Source organism: Colletotrichum siamense (genome assembly GCF_013390195.1).
Source record: "Colletotrichum siamense strain Cg363 chromosome Unknown KSG_Cg363_contig03, whole genome shotgun sequence".
NCBI lineage: Eukaryota > Fungi > Ascomycota > Sordariomycetes > Glomerellales > Glomerellaceae > Colletotrichum > Colletotrichum siamense.
The window spans coordinates 1,273,513-1,297,460 of NW_023501016.1; the positions used below are offsets into that span (position 1 = coordinate 1,273,513).

The 23,948-nt window shown below is 35.7% G+C and overlaps 4 protein-coding genes across 4 annotated transcripts; 1 reads left to right on the plus strand and 3 right to left on the minus strand.

Moving 5' to 3' along the window:
• Positions 1 to 530: 530 nt before the first annotated feature.
• On the minus strand, positions 531 to 4,608 carry CGCS363_v004343 (uncharacterized protein; the record flags this gene model as incomplete). Its single annotated transcript, XM_036636192.1, has 6 exons — positions 531 to 1,366; positions 1,843 to 1,910; positions 1,954 to 2,146; positions 2,221 to 2,626; positions 2,685 to 3,615; positions 3,692 to 4,608. 6 exons carry the CDS (start codon positions 4,606 to 4,608, stop codon positions 531 to 533), a joined length of 3,351 nt encoding a protein of 1,116 aa, XP_036497202.1.
• A 1,168-nt stretch (positions 4,609 to 5,776) lies between these two features.
• Positions 5,777 to 7,539, plus strand: CGCS363_v004344 (uncharacterized protein; the record flags this gene model as incomplete). Its single annotated transcript, XM_036636193.1, has 5 exons — positions 5,777 to 5,842; positions 5,909 to 6,107; positions 6,162 to 6,350; positions 6,432 to 6,560; positions 6,617 to 7,539. 5 exons carry the CDS (start codon positions 5,777 to 5,779, stop codon positions 7,537 to 7,539), a joined length of 1,506 nt encoding a protein of 501 aa, XP_036497197.1.
• Positions 7,540 to 7,623: 84 nt separating this feature from the next.
• CGCS363_v004345 (Secondary metabolism regulator LAE1) lies at positions 7,624 to 9,094 on the minus strand (the record flags this gene model as incomplete). The annotated part of the gene is made up of 8 exons (XM_036636194.1): positions 7,624 to 8,083; positions 8,143 to 8,262; positions 8,340 to 8,469; positions 8,521 to 8,643; positions 8,702 to 8,732; positions 8,785 to 8,807; positions 8,858 to 8,945; positions 9,005 to 9,094. 8 exons carry the CDS (start codon positions 9,092 to 9,094, stop codon positions 7,624 to 7,626), a joined length of 1,065 nt encoding a protein of 354 aa, XP_036497196.1.
• A 1,019-nt stretch (positions 9,095 to 10,113) lies between these two features.
• On the minus strand, positions 10,114 to 11,628 carry Ache-3 (Acetylcholinesterase; the record flags this gene model as incomplete). Its single annotated transcript, XM_036636195.1, has 1 exon — positions 10,114 to 11,628. The coding sequence occupies one exon, from the start codon at positions 11,626 to 11,628 to the stop codon at positions 10,114 to 10,116; it is 1,515 nt and encodes a 504-aa protein (XP_036497199.1).
• Positions 11,629 to 23,948: the final 12,320 nt, after the last annotated feature.

The following is a 23,948-nucleotide window of genomic DNA, read 5'->3' on the forward strand; positions in this document are numbered from 1 at the left end:
GGGGGCCACCATCTCTCGGCACACTGCCTCGAACAGCTTGCCAGTCTGAGCGTATCTTACCACACCTATTGACACGAATGTCAGACGGAGACAAGCCCCGGAAACAAGAGCCAAGTCGCAACGAATGACGAGTGGTGGCACAGTCTGGTACATTTTGATCTTAACTGCCTTTTTCGGGCGGTTCCTTTCCAAGCATGCACCGCTAAAGCTAGGCTCAATCGACGCATGACCACATCATGTATCAAAACAACTTGATATCGGCAACGATGCAAAGACTTGACATTACATCCGTAGAGATAAGTACCTTGTAATATTTAGGAACCTCCATCTTCTGGTCCGCTACTGTCACAAACTTATTTTGTATCCTTCCTGTGATACATAGCTGATGCCATTCCCCAAGCACCCGCCCCAACTATCACCTCTCTCCGAGCGCCGTCTCCATAGTCCCCGACTTCCCGTGCTGATATCGTCGTGTCTCTCTTCAATAATATGTACACATTGGTGGGGACGAGACATTCAAGTGCGTTGATTCAGTCCTCGGAATTTCTCTTCTCCTTCCTTTTCGCCTCCTTTCGCCTTTCTGAAGGCCTCTTGCCTTTGATTGCCGTGTTATCAACCTTTTCCTTACGTCTTTTCGACTTCTTACGCTTCTTCTCTACCTCTGATTCGGGATCTGAGATCTCAGAATTATCAGATGCGTCCGGATGAAGCCCGGATTCTGACGCCGATGAATCTGAATCACGACTAGAGTCACCTGAAGATACAGTAGACTCCGAGTCGGTATCTGAGTCAGAAGACTCCTGCACTCTCTTGATTCGAGTCTTGTTTTCTTTGAAAGTGGCTGGTCGAATTTGGTCTCTCGACGCCGTCGTGTCTTCATCTTGGCCGTGTGTCTGCAAAAGGTAGTCGTTGAACTGAGTCGAAGCCTCTGCAATGAGCATGAAGGTGTCTTGGCTTAGGACAGGTCGTTTTGGGCTTCTAGGAGTAGGCGAAGACAAATCCTTGCCGGTTCGTCGCGCCTTATCTTTCGACTGGGCTTTGAACTCTGCCAATGCGATGGCAGTTTGGAATGCGTTGCGGATCTGACGGCCATTCCACTGAAGACTCTCCCAGTTGACCTTGGCCCACTTGACGATCTCTTCCTTGTCGTATTTGATCGGCTGTTGTCCTTTTTTGACCCGCAGCTCGTTGACTTGCTCCAGTTTCCTAATGTTGTTCTTCCAGATTTTGGTGCTTTGCTTCTCCACGAGTTTGGGATAATACAACGTAAGATGAAGTCTTGAACGGAATGCATCATCGATTGCGCCAACCCTATTAGTGGTAAGAAACAAGATGCCTGGGTAGTACTCCAGGATTCGGAGGAAAACTAGGCGGGCATGATTAGAAGATGTGCCAAAAAGAACGACGGCAGCTGTGCGGGATTCAACCTACCAGATACGAGTCCGTTTCGTTTCACGTCAGATTTCTACAAGTCTTGGTTATTCATCGTCATGATCACGTATGACTTTCTATCTTACCGTCCGTTTGGCAAGGAAGACGTCTGCTTCATCAAGCAGCAGGACACATGCCCATCGATGAGCTAGTTTGAAATGTTTTTCAAGATTCTTTTCAACAGTCTCCGGGACATGCCCAATGTCACCTATAGATTTGGCGAACAAGTCGGTCAGGAAACGCAGTCGTCTCACATACGGCGGGTGATCCTAGGCTAACTTACCACAAGTGATTGGGTAAAGCGGACGCTTTGTGTATGCAGCCACACATTCTGCAAGTCAAACACGTCCATTAGTAAGGGAGATCATGGTGATATATCCATCTGTGAGACTGTGAGTAGATGAAACATACCGGCGGTCGAAGTTTTTCCGACTCCTGGCGCACCGTGAAGGAGGATAATGCAGCCCTTTCCTGCGAAACTATGAGTCAGTGCGAGCGGCGGTAATCGTAAGAGTTGGTTACTTGCCCTTTCCCCTAACAAGATCCATGTCGATTCTCTCAGTGGCCTGGTCATGTGAAAGAAAAGAGTCATCCGGGCGCCTAGTGTAAGATTCAACCATAGCCTGAACCATGTCTCTGTGGCCTCTCGGGAGAACTAGATTTCCCCAATCATCGCTATGTTGGACGTATTGAAGCACATCTAAGTCCAGAAGCACTGAGATTTGGTTAGTCGTCAAATTTTGTCGACACGTAGTCCGAAGGGACAAGTCCAGACTGGCTTCTACATACCCCATTTACGACTGCGCAACGCGTATCCTGGAACAACTCCTGGGAACAGGTTAATGAGATTATTCTCCTCAAGGTAGGATCTGAGTTCCCGCCGAGCCTGTTTGTTCTGCATTTCCGGCTTGGTGTGACTCTCAAATATAAAAGTGAGCTTTCGCAAGACCTTCGAACTCTGCGCGTCTTGATGCCTGTAATATGTGGCGTTTTGGGACGACCTCCACGCACACGCGTGGCCTACAGTGCCGTCGATGTCGTGCCAGTCATGAGTTTCGCCTCCTCCTTTGACACTGGATCTCGGCCAGTCATTTTTGTTTCCAGTCGAAAAGATTGGTCTGGTGTATGATTCGTCCGCTAAGTTCTGGTCTTGCTCGTACGCCATCTTGAAGTCCACAATGACCTCGCTATTGATCTGCAAAAGGTGTAAGAAGTTTGAGGCGAGAGCCTTGAATCGACGGGAAGTATCTCACTGTTTCTCGCAAATGACCAGCAGTTGTCCCCTCGTAAGCCATATGGGAACTTTCCATAAGGTCAAGAAACTTCCTGCCTCTCGCCAGCAAACGGTCGCTTTCTCTCTCGCCTATGTAGTGAGCTGGATAAACCTCAATACCCCGAATATCCTTGAGACCATCATAAGGCTTGATTTCGAAGAATTCTCGCTGTGCACCAAATTGATCGCCGTCGTAGTCAATACAGAAGCAAGCTATAATCAGCGAGGAAGTTGTTTGCGACCTTCGCTTCTTGGAGACACCCCCAAGATCTTGTCGTGCTGTGAGTTGTTGTGCATGTGGATCCTTACGAAACGTTCCAAACTCCCCGTGTCGGAAGAGGCGTAGCTTTCCTAGTCGGAGGGTATCGAAGCCGTGAAAAAGGTCGTTGTCAAGATCATCTTCGTCGTCGTAGCCTGGTACAAGATCCTTTCTCAACGGAATACCACCCCTCACAGAGAGCACACAGTATGCCTGTGGGGAGTACCTCGGACGCAACTCTGTGAGCTCGCCTTCCACGTAACTAGCAGCACCACTTCGCTCACTAAGGTTGTCAAAAGTGGTGAACGATCCATCGCTGCTTCGATAGGGGCAATAAATAAGAGCCCCCGCGTCATAGAGCATCCAAAGGTTTTCAAAGGCTACCTTATCCTCTTGACCAGACTTTAGTCTTTCATACAGCTCCAGGGAGCTGCTCAGATAACGATCAACAAATTGGAGAACGACCCTGAAGTGTGGGAGCGCCGATGGTCGAATGTAGGTCTTTCCGAGTTGCTCGGCATTGGTTGCATCAGTATGCGACGAGTCTGACTCCACAGGCCCTGTTGAATCAACAGAAATCGCGCAATCAGTGTCTGAGGGCAATTCCGTTGATGTTTGTGCGCTGGCCACTAAATAATCAATGTTCCCAGTGCTGTGGTCATTAGATTGGGAGTTACTTGGCATGATTAGCTCATTCAGTCGACACATTTAACAGGTGAGACTCGTACCCATAAGCACTTTCTAGCTTGCTGAGATGCTCTCTAAGAGAGTTGATATTGCTGATCAGCGGTCGAAATGGCTTCGTGAGTTGAATGGAATTCCCTGAGCCGCAATCAAGGAGGAGGACGTCCCTGAAGAAGGATGCAATAGGGTCTGACCAGATGCTGATATAGATGATGTCAATCTCAGAAGCATCTTGGTTGGTTCTGTCGACAGCCGCGTCAGAAGCCTTGCTGTACATGGCTCTCAGAATCTCAGAAGGGCCGATTGTTGATGCAAATGCCCCGGACCACTGTGTCTTGTCTAAAAAGAAGCCGTCAGGATTGAAGTCACCCTCTTCTGCCTCGAAGAGATTTGCCTCCAGTAGGACGTTGTTGATGTCAATGTCCGCTGTGTTCGCTTCGGAAAGAATATCATCGCCGTCAACAGCAGGTTCTTCCTCTGGCGTTGGCTCGTCGGGGATGTTGCTTTGCAATTTCTCCTCGATAAGCCGAAGACGTTGATCGACCACACGCATGTAGTCCATGACGCCACTGACTAGATTCTGACCAGGATCGCCCTTAGACAGTTGCGTTACTGTCTCCATGTATCGTTCGTATAGGTAGTGTCTATCATCATGCCAATCCGGGACATCCTCTGTTTCCTCAATAGCGTCCTCGGCTAGATCGTCTACTCCAACCGTCCTATCCTCCTTCGAAATGGTACTTCCAGAGGACGAGGCATCGGTCAATGGAGAGCTGCCGTCAAGCTTGCCATTCTCGCTGTCATTGCCCTGTGTGGAGGTATCATCAGAATTGGCGACTGTAGCCTCGTTGTTTGACCCGCCATCATGTTGGCTGGGCTGGCTATCGGTGTCTGTCGTTGCCATGGTTAAGTCCATGACGGCGCTCGGGACTGGCAAGCTCGCAGTAACAAGCGTGGCCATCTCGGGAGGTGACTTTTGGGCATTCAACAACGCAATCTGAATTGAACTAGAGAAAATCACCAGGAAGAAAAACACATGAGAAACAACATCAGCTTGCGAAAAAACTGGTGGCTGAGCGCGGCTCAAAGTCTGACCCAGTGCTGATATTTGCATAAGCGCCCGGCAGGCTGCTTAGGTCGCGCGCCTGGCCTTCATTCGGCAAAGTCTGCGCAGAGCTATTGTTTGAAAACTGCGAGAAAAAGACCTTTTGTATGGCATGCATCTCATGCATGAAATGTCAACTTTCAATTGGCTGACCTCTCTCTCAAGACCTACGCCCAAGTCCATTCCATGTGGGTCGCGTCAGCTTCGCTTCCAAGCCCCCTGTCAAAGGATTTGTCTCTTCGATATTTCATTTGATATGGCGCAAGACCTTTAGGCATCTGTGGATACCCTCGAGGACACAATCATGCTGCCTAAAGTGGCTACGTTTGATGTAAGTTTTGATATTGCTGTCGGAGATCGTGGTCTTCTGGAGGAAGCCGCGCCAGAGCCGCTTTCCTCGTTCTAAAAGGCTCCGAAGACCAAAGAGCTTCAGGAATTCTCAAGTAATTCATTGCTGACTCCAACAAGATTCCATTTCGTCTGATGTCATCATCAATATCCTCTCTCGGCATGAGTGAAGAATGCCCGTCTCTGGGAGGGTCGGCAGCTGAGACTTCTAGTAACTGGTTAACAACAAAGAATAGCGCAGCTCGTTTCGCATACAGAGCTTTTGATGGAGACTTAACCTCGAAGACAACTGATGAGTTGATGTTCGTGGATGAGTTGGACGCGTTCGTTCCAAGAAACAAAGCTCCAGAGTGTGTCACGCCGAAATCATTCACACGAGGTCCACCATAGCTGACGGGATATTTATAGCCTGGAAAGCTGCTTCGCGAGCTCAAGAAAGGAAAAGGACACATTCGAAATGATGTTGAAGGATTTCGCGCAAAGTATTGAATCAAGAAAAGCATTCAAAAAGCTGGGTGTAGAAAAAGCATCAACTTGCGATCTGGACTACATATTTAGTCTCGCTAGGGCAGCTATTGAGCAACGAGATGGCACGGGAAACTGGAAAGCTTGTAAAGACTTTGCAAGAAAGTGTTTAAAAAGCGCCGGCAAGAGAGACACAGCTCTCGGTGCGATCATGTCCATCATCCCTAGCGACGTCTACGGATCGCTGATATCAGGTGGTGTCATGACCATCCTCGCGGTATGACCAAATAGCAGCACGGAAGATCTCCTCTGAAGGCATCGACTAATCACTCGGATTACTCAGATTGCAAACGAGCATGAGAAGCGGCGGGAGGCAGTTGAGAGCGCCATGGCAGACATACCTAAGAAACTAGACCGGGTGCAAAGGCTATCAGATGTTCATGTCTGGTCAAAACGCCTGCACGAAAAGGCGGACGGAGTCTTGGCGGCCATCTTTGGCGTTTTGCAGAGAATTATTGATGATATGACGATGGACCGGACAGGTTAGTCTAATGGTTCGTTTGCTTTGCCAGGTTGAGATACTGATACGTCATCAGCCAAGTTCAAATCAAAGCTGAAGTTCGGATCAGAGGATCAAGTTACTGGGGCTCTCTCTTCACTGGATGACAGTATTTCGGACTTTCAGATGGAGTTGGACATCTGCGCCCAATTCCGAATGGGCCGTATGCACGAGACTATAAATGCAAACGGCGGCAAACTGAGCATCATTGAGAAGGTCGTCAAAGGTGAGTGAGAATGCCTCCCTACCAGAACATTTCTCTCAGACCGTTGGGTCATTGTGCTGAAGGGACTAAAATATTGAACAGGGCTATCTCAGGACTTGAACGAAGGAAACGTTAAAGCTGTTACCAAGGAGACCATCGAAGAACACGTTTGCAACGCCCTGCACCGATTCTACGCAAGCAACCCCCGTTTCAACCCCGTCAATGGAGGGCGTAAGTCCATGCTGGTCCTTGACACTGATGAGCGACGTCACTGACTGTGCAACTAGTGAAAGAACCGCTTCCAAAAAGGCGACAAGGTGATCTAGAAGTCAGAATTCCGGAGCAGAACAACAGAATTGTCGAAGAATGGTATGAATCTCTGCAAGACTTCGATCCTAGTCCAGAGAAACATGTTACAGAGTGCATGCGCGCTGGCCTCGGCCGGTTAACTCTCGAAGACAGAGAGAAAAGCCAATGGATCATGTCTACACCGGAGGTTTCCAACTGGCTGCGTCTCGATGAATCAAATATCCTATGCGTCAGAGCCGAAAATGCACCAGATGGATTATATCACCCATTGTCCTTTACGGCAGCTCTTCTAACGGAAACACTTCAAAGATCAACTGAGTTTCCGGTGTTGTCTTTCTTCTGTGGGATTCGAACGAATGAGAAGTTCGACAGAGTGCTGTGCGGACCCTTGGCTGTTCTCAATAGTCTGAACGGTCAGCTGTTGAAACACTTTTCGCAAAAGAGACCAGGTGTCGATTTGTCTCTATTGCAACAAGAGAACAAGCGATTGATGAAGAAATCCACTCAAAAGCCAAAGTATGCGGTTAAACTGTTCCGTGGACTTCTTGAGCTTCTCGAGGATGACGATGTCGTCTTTATCATCCTTGATTCTTGGTCGCGATTGTTAGGGGATAGAATGGAAGCTGACAAGGTCATCGAAAAGCTGTCTCAGAACACGAAGGACGCCTCTCATTTGACGATCAAAATTCTTGTCCTAGACCCTCTGCCATCAGATTCAATACATGAATCGGCTCATTCGGTGCTTTACGTCCCGGATGAAATCGACGGTTGGAAGAATGACGTGTCGCTAAGCTTGTTGAAGGCAAGCAACGAGAGAATGGTGGAGGATTTAAAAGATGTCCGGAACAGAAAACGCGAGTTAAATGAGTCCGACTCGGAGACTTCTGATCAAGACTGGTAGAATAAGGAGTATATGCCTATGCAAATGCCACTCAACAGGGCCTTTGTGCACAAATTATATGTCTTCGCCGGTTAGTTGATTCGTCTATACCGCTTGCGCCACAAACTGGTGAAAGGGCACATACATGTTCCAATAGCCATGCATGTTCATGTTCCTGACCTCCTTCTTGGCTTCATCACAAAGCGCCGATACCTCGGCTGGATCCCAGCCTTTTACCCGTGTCAAGAGAGCCATCGAAAACCCTTCGAGTCCCATTTCGAGATTCGCGCAATGCCAGCGACCGATCTCCTTTAGCTTCGGATGTTGTGGCCACGTGTTGAATGGCCATCGAGCTGTTCGACGTCGGATGTCAACAAACCCTGCACGTTGAAGGTCAGGAATGCATTTTGGGGCATAGTCGAGCGGCCGGCCTGTGGCTCTGGCGGCTTCAACAACAGCAGCATGCCACCGCCAAAGAGCGGAGTCCGTCGTAATGGTACCGTCGGTGCAAAACATGGGAAGTTCGAGGTCTTGCATTTCGAACCAGCCTCCTGGATTTAGGTTACTAGTTTTATGTCAGTCTCTATCAAGCGTGTTGAAGAAATACAACATTTCACGTCTTACTCAAACGCCTTCCGGATGATGGATGGAAAGTCAAAAAAGCTTCCCGCCATGGCTCGGCAGAATATGAAGTCGAACGGTCTTTTCCACTTCCAGTCTTTTTCTAGGTCATCAATCTCAAAGCTGCAATTTGATGGTAGACTTGGCTCATTACAATCAGTTTACCTGCGGGTTGGGAAATTGGTAAATCCGTGACCTACTATTCTGGTTGAATTGCACTTAGGTCAACACCAATGACCTTGTAATTGTTAGTGTACAGATCATGCCATGTGACAAGCGTGATGCCACAATCACTTGCCTCGGAACCAGGGTATGCATCGGCTTCAGATACTGTTAGTTAGTATGGTCGCTCACGACGTACAGTTTGTAGAGCGAATTCACCGAAATCGATGGCCCACACGCCGGTGCCCGTCCCCATGTCCATCACCCTCTTCGCCTTATGCTTCTCAGGGTTGCAAGCCAGCTCTCCATTTAATGTGATCAACCAGATGTGATGCTGTAGTTCTGTACGCAATCAGACATCTGCCTCAACACACCAAAAAAGAGGAAATGTGATGCTCACTCAGCCGCTCAACTTCAAGCTGGCGAATGCTCTTGTTAGAACAGGTCAGACTCAGAAGGTAATCGAATGAAAAATCAAGATACATCGTCGTTTGGGTAGGCGTATTCTGTGTCTCGTCAGTGAATCGATTGGTCGCGTCATCGTCCATTAACATACTGCCTCGGCTCATGGAATGGTACGTCCGCCCATTCTCGAACTCGTAGTCAAAAATGCTATAACGCAATGATATCAGCGAAGGTGCCGTCTGAGAAAAATTAGCAACGACAACGAAAGGTTTGGACGAGGAGCTCATCTACGTCGCACCTCGCTGAAAGTCGAGTCAACATCGGATGCGGCTTCATCGAAATCCGTGTCGCGCTCCTGAGCATGTACGTCATTATGCTGACCTGCCATGTTTACGATTCAGAACATGGAGCAACGGTCAGAAAGATACCATCATTTCTTGGTCACCATCAGAAATATTCATTGTCACAATTGATCAGCTCTCGGCCGCGATCCAAAAAAGGTGGATTCACACGGTCGCATTAGGCGGTGTCGTCGATTTGAGGAGCATCAGGGCGGGGGCTTTGGGAAAATGTCGAAATTCGCGAACGGATGATCGGGTAAATGGAAAAAACGTCCAGTATTCTGCGCCGCTGCCATACATGTGAGAACAAGGGTGGCGTGCTGCTGTTGGCTCAATTAAGCCCGCTGTGGGTTGCATCATCGTGCTGTGTGTGATGCTCAAATGTTCACCCTTGGCATTGGGCGCTTGCGGAAAGGCTTGGAAGTTTTGTTCGTAAGGAAGGCAATTGCTTTCTGGGTTGTCCTTCTGTTTTCTTAGATATACAAATGCTTCAGATGAACCGTAGTTGGAGCAGGGCTGGGGACGGCAATATGGGACTTCGCAAAGCCAGGCCTGTCTGGGAGCATATGAGCTGCAAAGTTCCACCAACTCCCAACAGACGGGCACCTCAGGTGTTCTGAATTGTCTGGCCGGTTGGCCCAATGGCAAGGCGTCTGACTACGATACACCGTGGAATCAGGAGATTGTGGGTTCGACCCCCATGCTGGTCAAAATCTTTTGCCTTTTGTGGATAAGAGCGTCTTAGGGTTGATCCTTTTTAAGTCCGAGGCCACATCCGGGCGCATGCGGGCACTAGACGGGATATGAGCCGGCTTGGGCCCACACTGAGGAAGAATGAAAACTTCCACTCGTAATAATGTCTGACGTAGAATCTTGAATCAAAAGGCTACGTATGAAAAATTTAAGTTACTGTCTAAGTAGGTGAAATGCGAAGTAGTCTATTTAAACCAGTGAACCCTGTTACTATGTGGTCAATCCCAAAAGCCTGGCCTATCTATTTTATGGATGCGCCCGGGAAGAACAGCCAAGTCACACCTCCCTCCCAGTCAGAGCATGACATAACAACTCACATCCCGTTCGCCTTGCACGGATCATCGACTATCATCTCATCAATCACCTGAGCACCAGGACCTCCAGGCGCTCCGAGCATGAGCATCTTTCCACCGTTGGCCTCTTGCCAACCAGCCTTCTCTGGAGCATCCAGGTTCTGTGCGAACCCCAACCACAAGTCCTGCATCGCTTCACTTGTCTGGACTTCATAATTTGAAGCAGCAGCTATGAAATCTCCCCTCGTACCAAAGATCTGAGGCAGTTCAGTCATGTGATATGCGCCGGCCCAGAAGTACGGACTGATATCAGTGAAGTTGCCGCTGTACAGGTACCGGTACGTCTTTCGCTTGGCGGCTTCTCGCATCCCGGCGGAGTGCGCAGCTGGGCATTGGAAAAGGGCCAGCGTAAGCATCTCGGACAGAGTGTCGTTGACACCCATATGCTCAGGGTTCTTTGGGAACGGGACCATGATGTTTCCTTCGCGCAGGTTGGAGCCGAAGATCGCGGGACGATCACTGATGAGGCCCTTGGCATAGCGATCTGTGTAGTTGGAAAACACCCACTTCTCGTCCGGAGTTGCGATGAAGTTCAGAGGTGGCGTTGCCATGGTGTCAGTGTAGTTCGCGAGGAAGTTGACGATGCGCTCAGTTGACTGGGAACGCATGCAAGCCAGCTCAGCATCCGGGACGGGAGGGCAGCCGAGTTCTTTCGCCACAAATGAGAAGTTGCTGTGCATGCGATCGAGTGTGGCAAGGCCAGTGGAAGGTGGAATCAAGACATTACCGCTGTCTTGGATGAACCCCTTGACGATGGGATCACTGGGGAACGCAAAGTTTTGCGCGTCTGTAGATGCAGCACCGGAAGACTGACCCCAAAGAACCAACTTGTTAAGATCACCACCGAATGCTTCAATGTTGTCCCTGACCCACTCGATGGCCATGCGCTGGTCCATGAGACCTAAGTTGGACTGCTTGAGGCCAGCGGCATTGGGGAAGCCAAAGATGTTCAGACGATACTGCACTGCCACAACAATGTGACTCTTGCTGCGCTGGATCCATGCCGGAGGTTGCTGCAGAGGCACAGACGAAGAACCAGTTTGCAGTCCGCCGCCATGAATCCATATGAAGACCGGTACTTTGTCGTCTTTGTTGATGTTTTTCGGCGCCCACACTGAGAGAGAGAGACAGTCTTCGCTGATCGGGGCGAAGTTGTTGTATTCGGTGACCGCGTCATTGATGATGTTATGCAAAGTGCTCACAAACTGAGGGCACGCATCAGGCGTCTTGGTCGCGTTGAAGGGTGCGTTGCTTGTATATCGCTGAGGTGGGAAAAATCGCAACTGGTGTGTCGCCGGCTTCCCATAACGAATGCCTAAGAACTGGCGAACGTCGGGATATGTTGAGTTGATGAAGCCCGTGATTTGACCTGAAGTTGTCTTTACCACCATGCCATCGCTTGGTGTTGGCGATGCGTTGGCAGCATCGAGTAAGACGCCTAGAAGACAAGCCGGAAAGTATGCGGAGACTCGCATGTTGGAATGGTTGACTGTGATCCAATAATTGGAAAATGTAAGCTGCTGTCTGGGAAGCTACTAGATTTTGCCGGAAAGTAGTTCTGGTGTCTGCTGATGTCTTGATCTTCTTATTTTGCAAAACCCAGCCCCCCAGATGCAAGCCCCAGTCTTATTATATCCCGTTACCGCATCGTGGACACAGAGCGACAGATACTTCTTTGGTTCGTGATATCTCCATCGCGCATAGCCATGATCTGAATATCCGAAGGCAGCTGCGTACCGGACATAACGTCGGGAAGGGTGGATCGTGATTGGCTGCTAGTCGAGGTGGTAAGAATTAAGAGCGCGTGTCGCAGATGGCGCCCTACCTTAGTGTCAAAGATCCCGAGTGGCTCAAAGCCTTAGGGTGCTGACGCTGACAATTTCATGGTATGAGCCGCGCGGATAATGCCCAAATCCTGCAACCTGAGAGTGCGCAGCTCCTGCTGTTTGGCTGTGCCGATCTGCCGATTGCCAGACCTCGTGGCCGCGGCCGGATTCACAGCCATCTGTCTCCGCGCCACTTTTATCAAATGAAAGCTGTTGGTCTCACAGGACCAGCTAGCTAGTAGGGCACTGTGGGCAGCAAATATTATATTATATTAACTGCGTTAGTGGTAATATATATAAGGTTAACTACGTTAGAGGCAGTAGCTGTAATTATAGTGTTAATCGCAGAGGCTAGTACCTTATATAATTACTAATTATATAAGGTATATTTAGCTTAATTAATGCTATAATAAGCTAGTGTTACTAATACTAGTAACTTTCTCTTTTTACTAGTATTAATATAGTTAATAGTAACTATAATATAATTTAAAAAGAAGTTATTAAATAATATATAATATAAAAAGCAGTAATTACTAATAATTATAGTAATTATTTATAATTATTTATAACTCTTATTATAGTAGTTACTTTATAACTATTACTTAATCCTACTTTAAGCTAGTATTAGTAATTAGTACTACTTAAGCTTATATAACCTATCTTTCTATCTATATTATTACTAAGTTTATATTAAAGAAGTATATAAAGTATTAGTTAGGTTTTATTTTAGTAAAGGTATTAATAAAGTTATTATTACTATTAATTTAATATATTTTATATAGCTTATAGTGTTTATATAACTACTATAGAGCTATAATATTAATTATTAAATACTTCTCTTTTATAATACTTAGCTTAATAAAGTATTTATATAGTAAATATAAGTTAGTATAGATAATAATAAATATTAGAAGTAAGTTAAGCTATTTAGTAATTATTTAGAGAGTTATAGAGATAATATAAGCTATATTAATACTAATAACTATATTATAAACTTTAGAGGCTATATACTTTAAGTAACTTACTTACTCTTTATTAAACTAAAGTAGATAATATTACTATTAATTATAAACTTATTTTTATTAGAAAGGGTTTTATTAATAAGAATAATAGTAAAACTAAGCTATAATATTAAGTTAGTATTATTAGTAAATAAGCTATTAATAAAGATAAAGAGTTTAGTAGTTAATAAGTTAATAGGTATAAATATTAACCTTTATATTAGTAAAGCTATTTATGTCAGCAACACCAGCCCATCGCAGCGTTAATTAAGCTAGGCGCACCTTACGTAATTAGCGATTACATAAGGCACTAGCCTCTGCGATTAACGCTGTAATTATAGCTACTACTTCTAACGTAGTTAACCTTATATATATCACTATTAATATAGTTAATATAATATAATATTTACTACCTATAGTACCCTACTAGCTAGCTAATCCTATAAGATTAATACTAATTAGTAGTTAACTTTATAGTTATTACTATATAATATATTAATTAACTATAGATTAATAAAGCTTTAAAAAAAGTAGTCTTATTAATATTTATTTAGATCTATTCTACTTAAAAACGCTTAATTAATTAACTTATACTAATAAAGTAGTTATAATTTTAAGAAAAGATAGCTTATATTACTTAAGCTACTTTAAACTTACTTTTTTCTAATCTCTAAGAAGAGTATATTAATACTAATATTACTAACGTTAATAAGATTAAGTAATATCTCCCTATAGTATTAATAATAATAAGATTATAATAATAGCTTTTATAGCTTCTAATCTTATACTTAATAGAAGTAGTTATAATATAACCTAAGGGATAATCTATTTTACTTAGAACGCTCTTAGTAATTACTCCTCTTTCTTACTTAAAGAGCGTTTATTATACGCTTAACCTTTAATATTAATTTTAGCTTATTAACTTATAATTAATAGTAAGGTTAACTACTTACTTCACTCTTAACTACCTCACTTAACCTCCTACTTTCTTATAAGTAGAGTTTTTATACTATATAAGTAAATAAGAGATTACTCTATTTTTAATAGCTTTTAACTACCTTCTTTTCACTAAGTTAATATTAATAGCAAATAGCTACTTTAAGCCTATTTAATAATAACTACCCTTATACGCAGTATACAGTATACCCTACTATAAGTTTTTCCTATTATTTAACTACTAAATACTAACTACTAACTACTAGCTATAAGAGAATTTTTCACTATTTTTTACCCTTACTAATTTATACTCCTTCTATAACGCTATTATATAGTTCTTCTATTTCTCTTATAATACTACTTATCTTTAAGATTTTATTACTTTATTAATAATATTACTTACTAAGCTTACCTGCTCTCCTATTAATACTTACCTTTAACACTCTTCCTCACATAAGTAATTAACTCTTATTTTATTATAGAGATCCTTCTTAACCTTTATACTTCTATTTTTAACTACTATTAAGTTATATTAAGTTAAGTAAAAGTAATAAAGTAGTAAATTATTTACTAGATAAATAAGCCCTAGCTACTATAATGTCTAGTAAGCTCTTTATAACTATAGTATAATAATCCTTACTTATAATTTAATTTAGTATCTTACTCTATTAGAAATATTAATACCTACCCCTTTATATCTTTAATAAACTATATAACTTCTTAAATAATTATTATTAATTTATTATAGCCTTATTAGTATTACTCTTTAGTATATTTATAGTTACTAAAAGCCCCTCTAATTATATTTAATTTAGCTACTTTAGCCCCTCTAAGTAACTTTTTAGGTAACCCTCTAGCTTTATTAATACTTTTAATACCTCTAGCTAGTAACTACTTTATCCTTATCCTTATTAGAGTTTATAGTATAGTTAACTAAAGCTTTTAGGGAAAGCTTAGTAATATTAATATAGAATTAAGTATTACTATTTATAGATAGGTTACTTTATACTTCCTATTTAATATAAAATACTACTAACTTAATAGCTTTATTAGTTCTATTTTTTAGGGTTAAGCTTCTATTAACTTTAAAGATATACTAAAGTCTACCTTTAATAACTATAATATAGCTATTATAAAGGAATTTAGAGACTTCTTTATTACTAATAGGGTTTATATTATCTAAGATAGTATCTCTATTACCTCTAATATCTATGCTACTTTTTATAGAGACTTCTATTAGTGGACTAATAATAATATTAATAATAAGATAACTAAGTTTCTCTCTCTTAAGAAAGCTATTAAGGATATTAACTTCTTTAATAATATTAAGAGTATTAAGCTAGAACTACTAGCTTTTTCTAATTATACCTCCTTATATATAGCTCTATTTTTTAGACTAATCTAGTATAGATTAGGTATTTCTAAAGCTTACTAATTAACTATTTTTATCCCTCTAAGAGGCTTTAATATTAATTTTAGTAAAAGTAATACACTTAATATTGCTATGCTTAATTAGCTATCCCTTTAATAACTTATAAATCTTATAAAATTATATAATAATAGTATATAATTTAGGGGTAATATATATAATATCCTTAACTTTAAGCTTTTTATCTTTAAAGATTATTATATTAAAGCTAATATTAACTAGTTTTAAACCTTAAGTATTTTCTCTATTATACTTAAAAGTAAAGTACTTAACTATTATTATAATAAGTTTTATAGTAATAATATACTTATTAACTTTATTAGATTAGTTACTAAAATTAAAGTTTATTTTAAAACTAAAGAGTTATATTAAGTATATCTTTCTAAGTAGTATAATACTACTTTTAACTATATAATCTTTAAGAACTTTAGTAAGACTAAGATAGAGTACTTTGAGATAGTTTTTAATAAACTTATTACTATTTAGTATACCCTCTTTACTATTTATTATTCTAATAATACTTTTTATAACTAGGTCTTTAGTACTTACTAAAGTATACCTAAGTATAATTATATTTTTATAAACTTTACTAAAGATTATAAAAATGTTACTAACTAGCTTAAATTATCTATTAGTATTATAATATAAAGCTAGGCTTATAAGTATTTTATAATAAATCTAGCTCTAATTAATAATTAATATTAGACTAATTACTAATATAATAGTTATAGCTATAGCTTTTAATTTAGCTATTATTTATATATACTTTATAGTTAATATTACTTTTAACCTATACTTCTTAAATCTAAGAAGAAGTATTATATTTATAGCAAAATAAGCTACTAGTTAATAAAATATCCTACTAAAGATTACTATAAGGTTTTTAACTACTTTAAGTAGATATATATTAATAAGGATACTTCTGCTCCTACTTTTAATTACTTTTTAGTATAGTATAAAGGTATTAAGGGTATTAATAACCTTCTTATTAATAGCTATAATAAGGATATATTAAACTACTTTAGCACTTTTAATATTAATAACTTTAATGCTAAAGATAGCTAGTATAGATTAGAGGGTTTAGATAATAAAAATTAATAATTTCTCACTTTTTACTTTACTAATATTACTTTTAATAACTTTAAAGTTACTAGTGCGTTAGGTAATAATACTACTTTTTATATTATTACTAAGTAGGATTAATATGCTATAGTTAAGCTTAGAGAATATACCTTATAGTTCTTTCTTAAGGGAAGGTATAGGTTAACAATCTTTTAGGGTATTCTATTTAATATTAGTATCTCTAAATATTTAATAGTAAGCTAACCTTAGGTCCTTATATTTTAATAATTAATACTAAACCTTAAAGTTAACGCTATAAGAGTAGCTATTATTAGATTTAGCTTTAGTAACCTTATTTACTTACTAGGATCTATTAAAGTCCTTATGCTGTTTAGTCTTATTACCTTCTATATTATACTAATAAATATACCTTTTCTATACTACTTTTACGATATAGATAAGATAGAAGTTATATTTAATAACTTTAATAACGTTATAAAGTAAAAAGACCTTAGAGTTCTAGTTATCTATAAATAGGGGTATCTTTAGATACTTCTCTAATAGGAATAGTTAATTGCTTACTATTATTTTAGTAAGGTTAAACTTTAATAACTTTATTACTGTTTTAGCTACTTATTAGTTATTAGACTTTAATACGTCCTTATTAAGGCTAAGTATAAGGTTAATAAAGGCCTTCTTACTTATTTAACTAAGGTTTACTAGTATTATTAACTTTATATTAGTTAACCTAAAAGGTTTAGATTTACTTTTTATAATAATTATAAGTTTAACTATAAGATCTTTATAAATATTATATATCTTAATAGTAATAAACTAATATTCTATATTATTAATAATGTTATTAGCTTTAATACAGCCTATTTCCTTAAAGATCTATTAGCTTAGTATACTTAGGAAGCTTTATATATATACTAAATTAATATATATTAAGGCCCTCTAGACTTTATTACTATAGATGCTAGTACTAATTTCTATAGTTATAAATTTAAGCGTACTATTTATACCTTAGCGATTACTATTAAAGAAGTCCCTATTAAGGCTTACTATAGTATTAATAAAGTTAAATATTACTATACTACTTTGCGCTATACTTATAATATTATCTATACTAAAGACCTTTCTATCCCTTATAAATAAGCTTTATAGATAACTATTAAGACTATTAATAATACTACTAAGCTTAATAGTTTAATTTTAACCTTATTTATTTTTAGTGCTTACTTTTAAGTAACTAAGGATTTAGTGCTATCTTTAAGTATTACTAAGTATTAAGAAGCTATATAAAAGACTACTAATAAACTCTACTATATATATACTAAGTATTAAGTCTCTAATGCTTTTACCTTTTATAATAGCCTAAATATATTATTAATACTAGCTTTCTTATTATAGTTAGATATTCTTATATAGTGTGAGAATAAAGGCTAGGCTAGCCTATATAAGCTTCTCTTTATTAATAGGGAGGATTATATATTTAATCTATTTTATAGGCTAAGAACGTTTTAATTAACTTATATTAAGCCTTTTTATAATAATTTAGATAAAGATATTATTAATACTAACTCTCTATTAAATACCTTTAAGGTATTAGTAATACTAGCGAAAAAAGACTAAGAAGGATTATTAGTATTAGTATTACTGCTATTATATTAATATAGCTAGCTTTATAAGGGAGAAGAATACTTAAGACTACCTCTAGGTAAGCTATACTAAAGTTTATAAAGATAGATACTTATAGTGAAGATAGTTAATATTAACCTTATTCCTAGCGTTAATTTTATATTAAAGGTTAATAATATTAATACTACTACTACGTTTTTTACTACTAATAAAGTCTTTATAATTAATAAAGAATATACTAACCTTAACTTAGCTATATAGCTCTATAAGGTAGGTAAGATTAATATGCCTAGCTGCCTTTTTAAGTAATCTGATAAAGCTAAAATTAAAGGATTTATTAATTAAGGTGTTTTTAAGATAGTTATATATAACCTTATTAAGTATATAAATATCTATATCTTTTAATTATGAATAGTTAATAAGATTAAAGGTAAGAATACTAATAAGCTTTATAAGAAGTCCTATTTTGTTATTTAAGGATATACTAATAATAGTAAGGAAGTGATTTTAATATAATCTCTAATAATATAGTGTGCAAGCTAATGCTTTATCCTTATTATCACCTTATAGTTACTACTTTCTAGTAAGATCTTATAGCTTTATAATATAACGTAGGTATATATTTAGTTAGTAATAAAGTTTAATAGAATAATCCTTATGCACTTACCTACTTAGATTTATAATTAGTACTTAGAAAGTATTATTATGAGAGTTATTAAGCTGTTTTATAGTATTATTAAGGCTAGTATTTATTAGTAGGCTATATATAGCTATTACTATAGAGAAGTTCTCTAGATAGTTATTTTAAGTTATAATCCCTACTTTTTAGTCCCTTTTATTATTAACCTTAACTTTATAGTTATTAATATACAAATTAATAATATTTTAAGCCTTATTAATATTAGTTTCTCAGCTTATAAGGATAAGGCTCTAACTAAAGCCTTATTTATAGTAAAAGCTAAGTAATAACTTATTATTAACTAATTATTGATATTTAATAGTAGCGTTATTAGTATTAATAAGTTAGGAATTATTATCCTCTGCTAGAAAGGTTAAGGTAAGAAGCTTACTTTTATTAATATTAATGCTATTCCTAATGCTATTAAGAAGTAATATATTAAATAACATATATATGGAGTGTATATTATATTAATCTACTAGCTTGAGGTATATTATAATCTATTAACTACCACCTAATATTAAGACCTCTTACTTAATAATATTAAGGCCTTTAATATATAACTATAGTAGTAAATAGCCTTACTAATATAAAGGTTAATATTTATACCTATTAACTTATTAACTACTAAACTTTTTATCTTTATTAACAGCTTATTTACTAATAATACTAACTTAATATTATAGCTTAGTTTCACTATTATTCTTACTAATAAGACCCCTTCTAATAAGAATAAGTTTATAATTAATAGTAATATTATCTACTTTAGTTTAATAAAGAGTAAGTAAGTTACTTAAAGCGTACTAGCTTCTAAAGTCTATAGTATAGTTACTAGTATTAATATAGCTTATACTATCTTTATAACCTTCTAAATAATTACTAAATAGCTTAACCTACTTCTAATACTTATTATTATCTATACTAACTTATATTTACTATATAAATACTTTATTAAGCTAAATATTATAAAGGAGAAGCATTTAATAATTAATATTATAGCTCTATAGTAGTTATATAAATACTATAAGCTATATAAAATATGCTAAATTAATAGTAATAATAACCTTACTAACGTCTTTATTAAAATAAAACCTAACTAATACCTTATATACTTCCTTAATATAAACTTAGTAATAATATAAATAGAGGGATAGGTTATATAGGCCTAAGTAGTACTAATTACTAATACTAGCCTGAGGTAGGATTAAGTAATAGTTATAGAGTAACTACTATAGTAGGGGTTATAAGTAATTATAAGTAATTACTATAATTACTAATAATTACTGCTTTTTACGTTATATATTATTTAACAACTTCTTTTTAAATTATACTATAGTTACTATTAACTATATTAATACTAGCAAAAAGAGAAAGTTACTAATATTAATAATACTAGCTTATTATAGCATTAATTAAGCTAGGCGCACCTTATATAATTAGCGATTATATAAGGCACTAGCCTCTATAATTAACGCTATAATTACAGCTGCTGCCTCTAATACAGTTAACCTTATATATATTACTACTAACGCAGTTAATATAATACGATATTTGCTGCTTATAATGCCTTCTGAATAATTACTAAACAGCTTAACCTACCTCTAATACTTACTATTATCTATACTAACTTATACTTACTATATAAGTGCCTCATTAAGCTAAGTACTATAAAGGAGAAGCATTTAATAATTAATATTATAGCTTTATAGTAGTTATATAAATACTATAAGCTATGCAAAATATACTAGATTAATAGTAATAATAACCTTATTAACGCTTTTACTAAAATGAAACCTAATTAGTACTTTATATACTTCCTTAATATAAACTTAGTAATAATATAGATAGAAGGATAAGTTATATAGGCTTAAGTAGCACTAATCGCTAGCACTAGCCTAAGGTAGGATTAAGCGATAGTTATAGAGTAACTACTATAGTAAAGGTTATAAGTAATTATAAGTAATTACTACAATTACTAGCAATTACTGCTTTTCGCATTATATATTATTTAATAACTTCTTTTTAAATTATACTATAATTACTATTAACTGCGTTAATACTAGCAAAAAGAGAAAGTTACTAGTGTTAGTAACACTAGCCTATTATAGCGTTAATTAAGCTAGGCACGCCTTATATAATTAGTAATTATATAAGGCACTAGCCTCTATAATTAACGCTGTAATTACAGCTACTGCCTCTAATATAGTTAACCTTATACATATTACTACTAATACAGTTAATATAATATAATATTTACTGCCTATAGTGTCCTACCAGCTAGCTAGTCCTATAAGACTAATAATTTACTATTATAGTTATATATTAAGAGCTTTAATATTATTAAGCAAAGGGTTTTAATACTAAATAGTAGTTAATAGATTATAATATACTTTAAGCTAATAAATTAATATAATATACGCTCTATATATATATTATTTAATATATTACTTCTTAATAATATTAAGAGTAGTATTAATATTAATAAAAGTAAGCTTCTTATTTTAACCCTTTTAGTAGAGGATAATAGTTCCTAACTTATTAATACTAATAATACTACTATTAAATATTAGTAGTTAGTTAATAGTAAGTTATTACTTAGCTTTTACTATAAATAAAGCTTTAATTAGAGCTTTATTCTTATAAACTAAGAAACTAATATTAGTAAGGCTTAAAGTATTATTAGTTTATATATTAATAACTATAAAGTTAGGATTAATAGCAGAAAAGACTAAAAAGCAGAGATTATAGCTTAAAATAACTATTTAGAAAACTTCTCTATAGTAATAGCTATATATAGCTTACTAATAAGTATTAACCTTAGTAATACTATAGAGTAGCTTAATAACTTTTATAATAATACTTTTTAGGTATTAGTTATAAATCTAAGTAAGTAAGTGTATAAGAATTATTCTATTAAGCTTTATTACTAACTAGATATATATTTATATTATATTATAAAACTAGAAGATCTTATTAGAAAGTAGTAACTATAGAGTAATAATAAGGATAAAGTATTAGTTTATATACTATATTATTAGAGATTATATTAAAATTACTTCTTTATTATTATTAGTATATCTTTAGATAATAAAATAGAACTTTTTATAAGGCTTATTAGTATTCTTACTTTTAATCTTATTAACTATTTATAATTAGAAGATATAAATATTTATATACTTAATAAAGTTATATATAACTATCTTAAAGACGCTTTAATTAATAAGTCTCTTAATTTCAGCTTTATTAGATTACTTAAAAAGGTAGCTAAGTATATTAATCTTACTTACCTTATAGAGCTATATAGCTAAGTTAAGGTTAGTATATTCCTTATTAGTTATAAAGACTTTATTAGTAGTAAAAAATATAATAGTAGCGTTAATATTATTAACCTTTAGTGTGAAATTAATACTAAGAGTAAAGTTAATATTAACTATCTTTACTATAAGTATCTATTTTTATAAACTTTAGTGTAGCTTACTTAGGGGTAGTTTTAAGCGTTCTTCTCCCTTATAAAGCTAGCTATATTAATATAGTAGTAGTAATATTAGCGCTAATAATCCTTCTTAGTCTTCTTTTACTAATATTATTAATACTTTAGAGGTATTTAATAGAAAGTTAGTATTAATAATATCTTTATCTAAGTTATTATAAAAAAGCTTAATATAAGTTAATTAAAACGTTCTTAGTTTATAAAGTAAGTTAAGTATATAATCCTCTCTATTAATAGAGAGAAGCTTATATAGGTTAGCTTAGCCTTTATTTTTATACTATATAAGAATATCTAACTATAATAAGAGGACTAATATTAATAATATACTTAGGCTATTATAGAGGGTAAAAGTATTAGAGACTTAGCGTTTAGTATATATATAGTAGAGTTTATTAATAGCTTTTTATATAGCTTCTTAACGCTTAGTAATACCTAAAAATAGTACTAAATCCTTAGTTACTTAAGGGTAAGCATTAAAGATAAGTAAAGTTAAGATTAAATTATTAAGCTTAATAGTATTATTAATAATCTTAATAGTTATCTATAAGGCTTACTTATAAGGGATAAAAGGGTCTTTAGTATAGATAATATTATAAGTATAATATAAAGTAATATAGTAATATTTAACTTTATTAATATTATAGTAAGCCTTAATAAAGATTTCTTTAATAGTAATTACTAAGATATAAGTAGTATACTTAAATTTATAGCTATAGAAGTTAATATTAGTATCTATAGTAATAAAGTCTAAAGAGCTTTAATATATATTAATTTAATATATATATAAAGCCTCCTAAATATACTAAGCTAATAGATCTTTAAGGAAATAAGCTATATTAAAGCTAATAATACTATTAATAATATAAAGTATTAGTTTATTACTATTAAGATATATAATATCTATAAAAATCTTATAGTTAAATTTATAGTTATTATAAAAAGTAAATCTAAACTTTTTAAGTTAACTAGTATAAAGTTAATAGTACTAATAGATTTTAGTTAGATAAATAAGAAAGCTTTTATTAACCTTATATTTAGCTTTAATAAGGATATATTAAAGTTTAATAACTAATAAGTAGCTAAAATAGTAATAAAGTTATTAAAGTTTAACTTTACTAAAGTAGTAATAAGTAATTAATTATTCTTATTAGAGAAGTATCTAAAGATACCTTTATTTATAGATAATTAGAACTTTAAGGTTTTTCTACTTTATAATATTATTAAAGTTATTAAATATAACTTCTATTTTATCTATATTATAAAAGTAGTATAAAAAAAATATATTTATTAGTATAATATAGAAAGTAATAAGATTAAGTAGTATAAAGATTTTAATAAATCTTAATAAGTAGATAAAGTTACTAAGGCTAAATCTAATAATAGTTACTTTTATAGCGTTAATTTTAAGGTTTAATATTAATTATTAAAGTGTAAGGACTTAAGGTTAGCTTGCTATTAAATATTTAGAAGTATTAGTATTAAGTAGGATACCTTAGAAGATTATTAATCTATACTTTCTTTTAAAAGAGAACTATAAAGTATATTCTTTAAGCTTAACTATAATATATAAATCCTACTTAGTAATAGTATAAAAAGTAGTATTATTACTTAATATATTAATAACTTTAAAGCTATTTAAAATAATATTAATAAAGTAAAGAGTAAGAAATTATTAATTTTTATTATTTAAGCTATTTAACTTATATTAGCTATCTTTAGTATTAAAGTTAT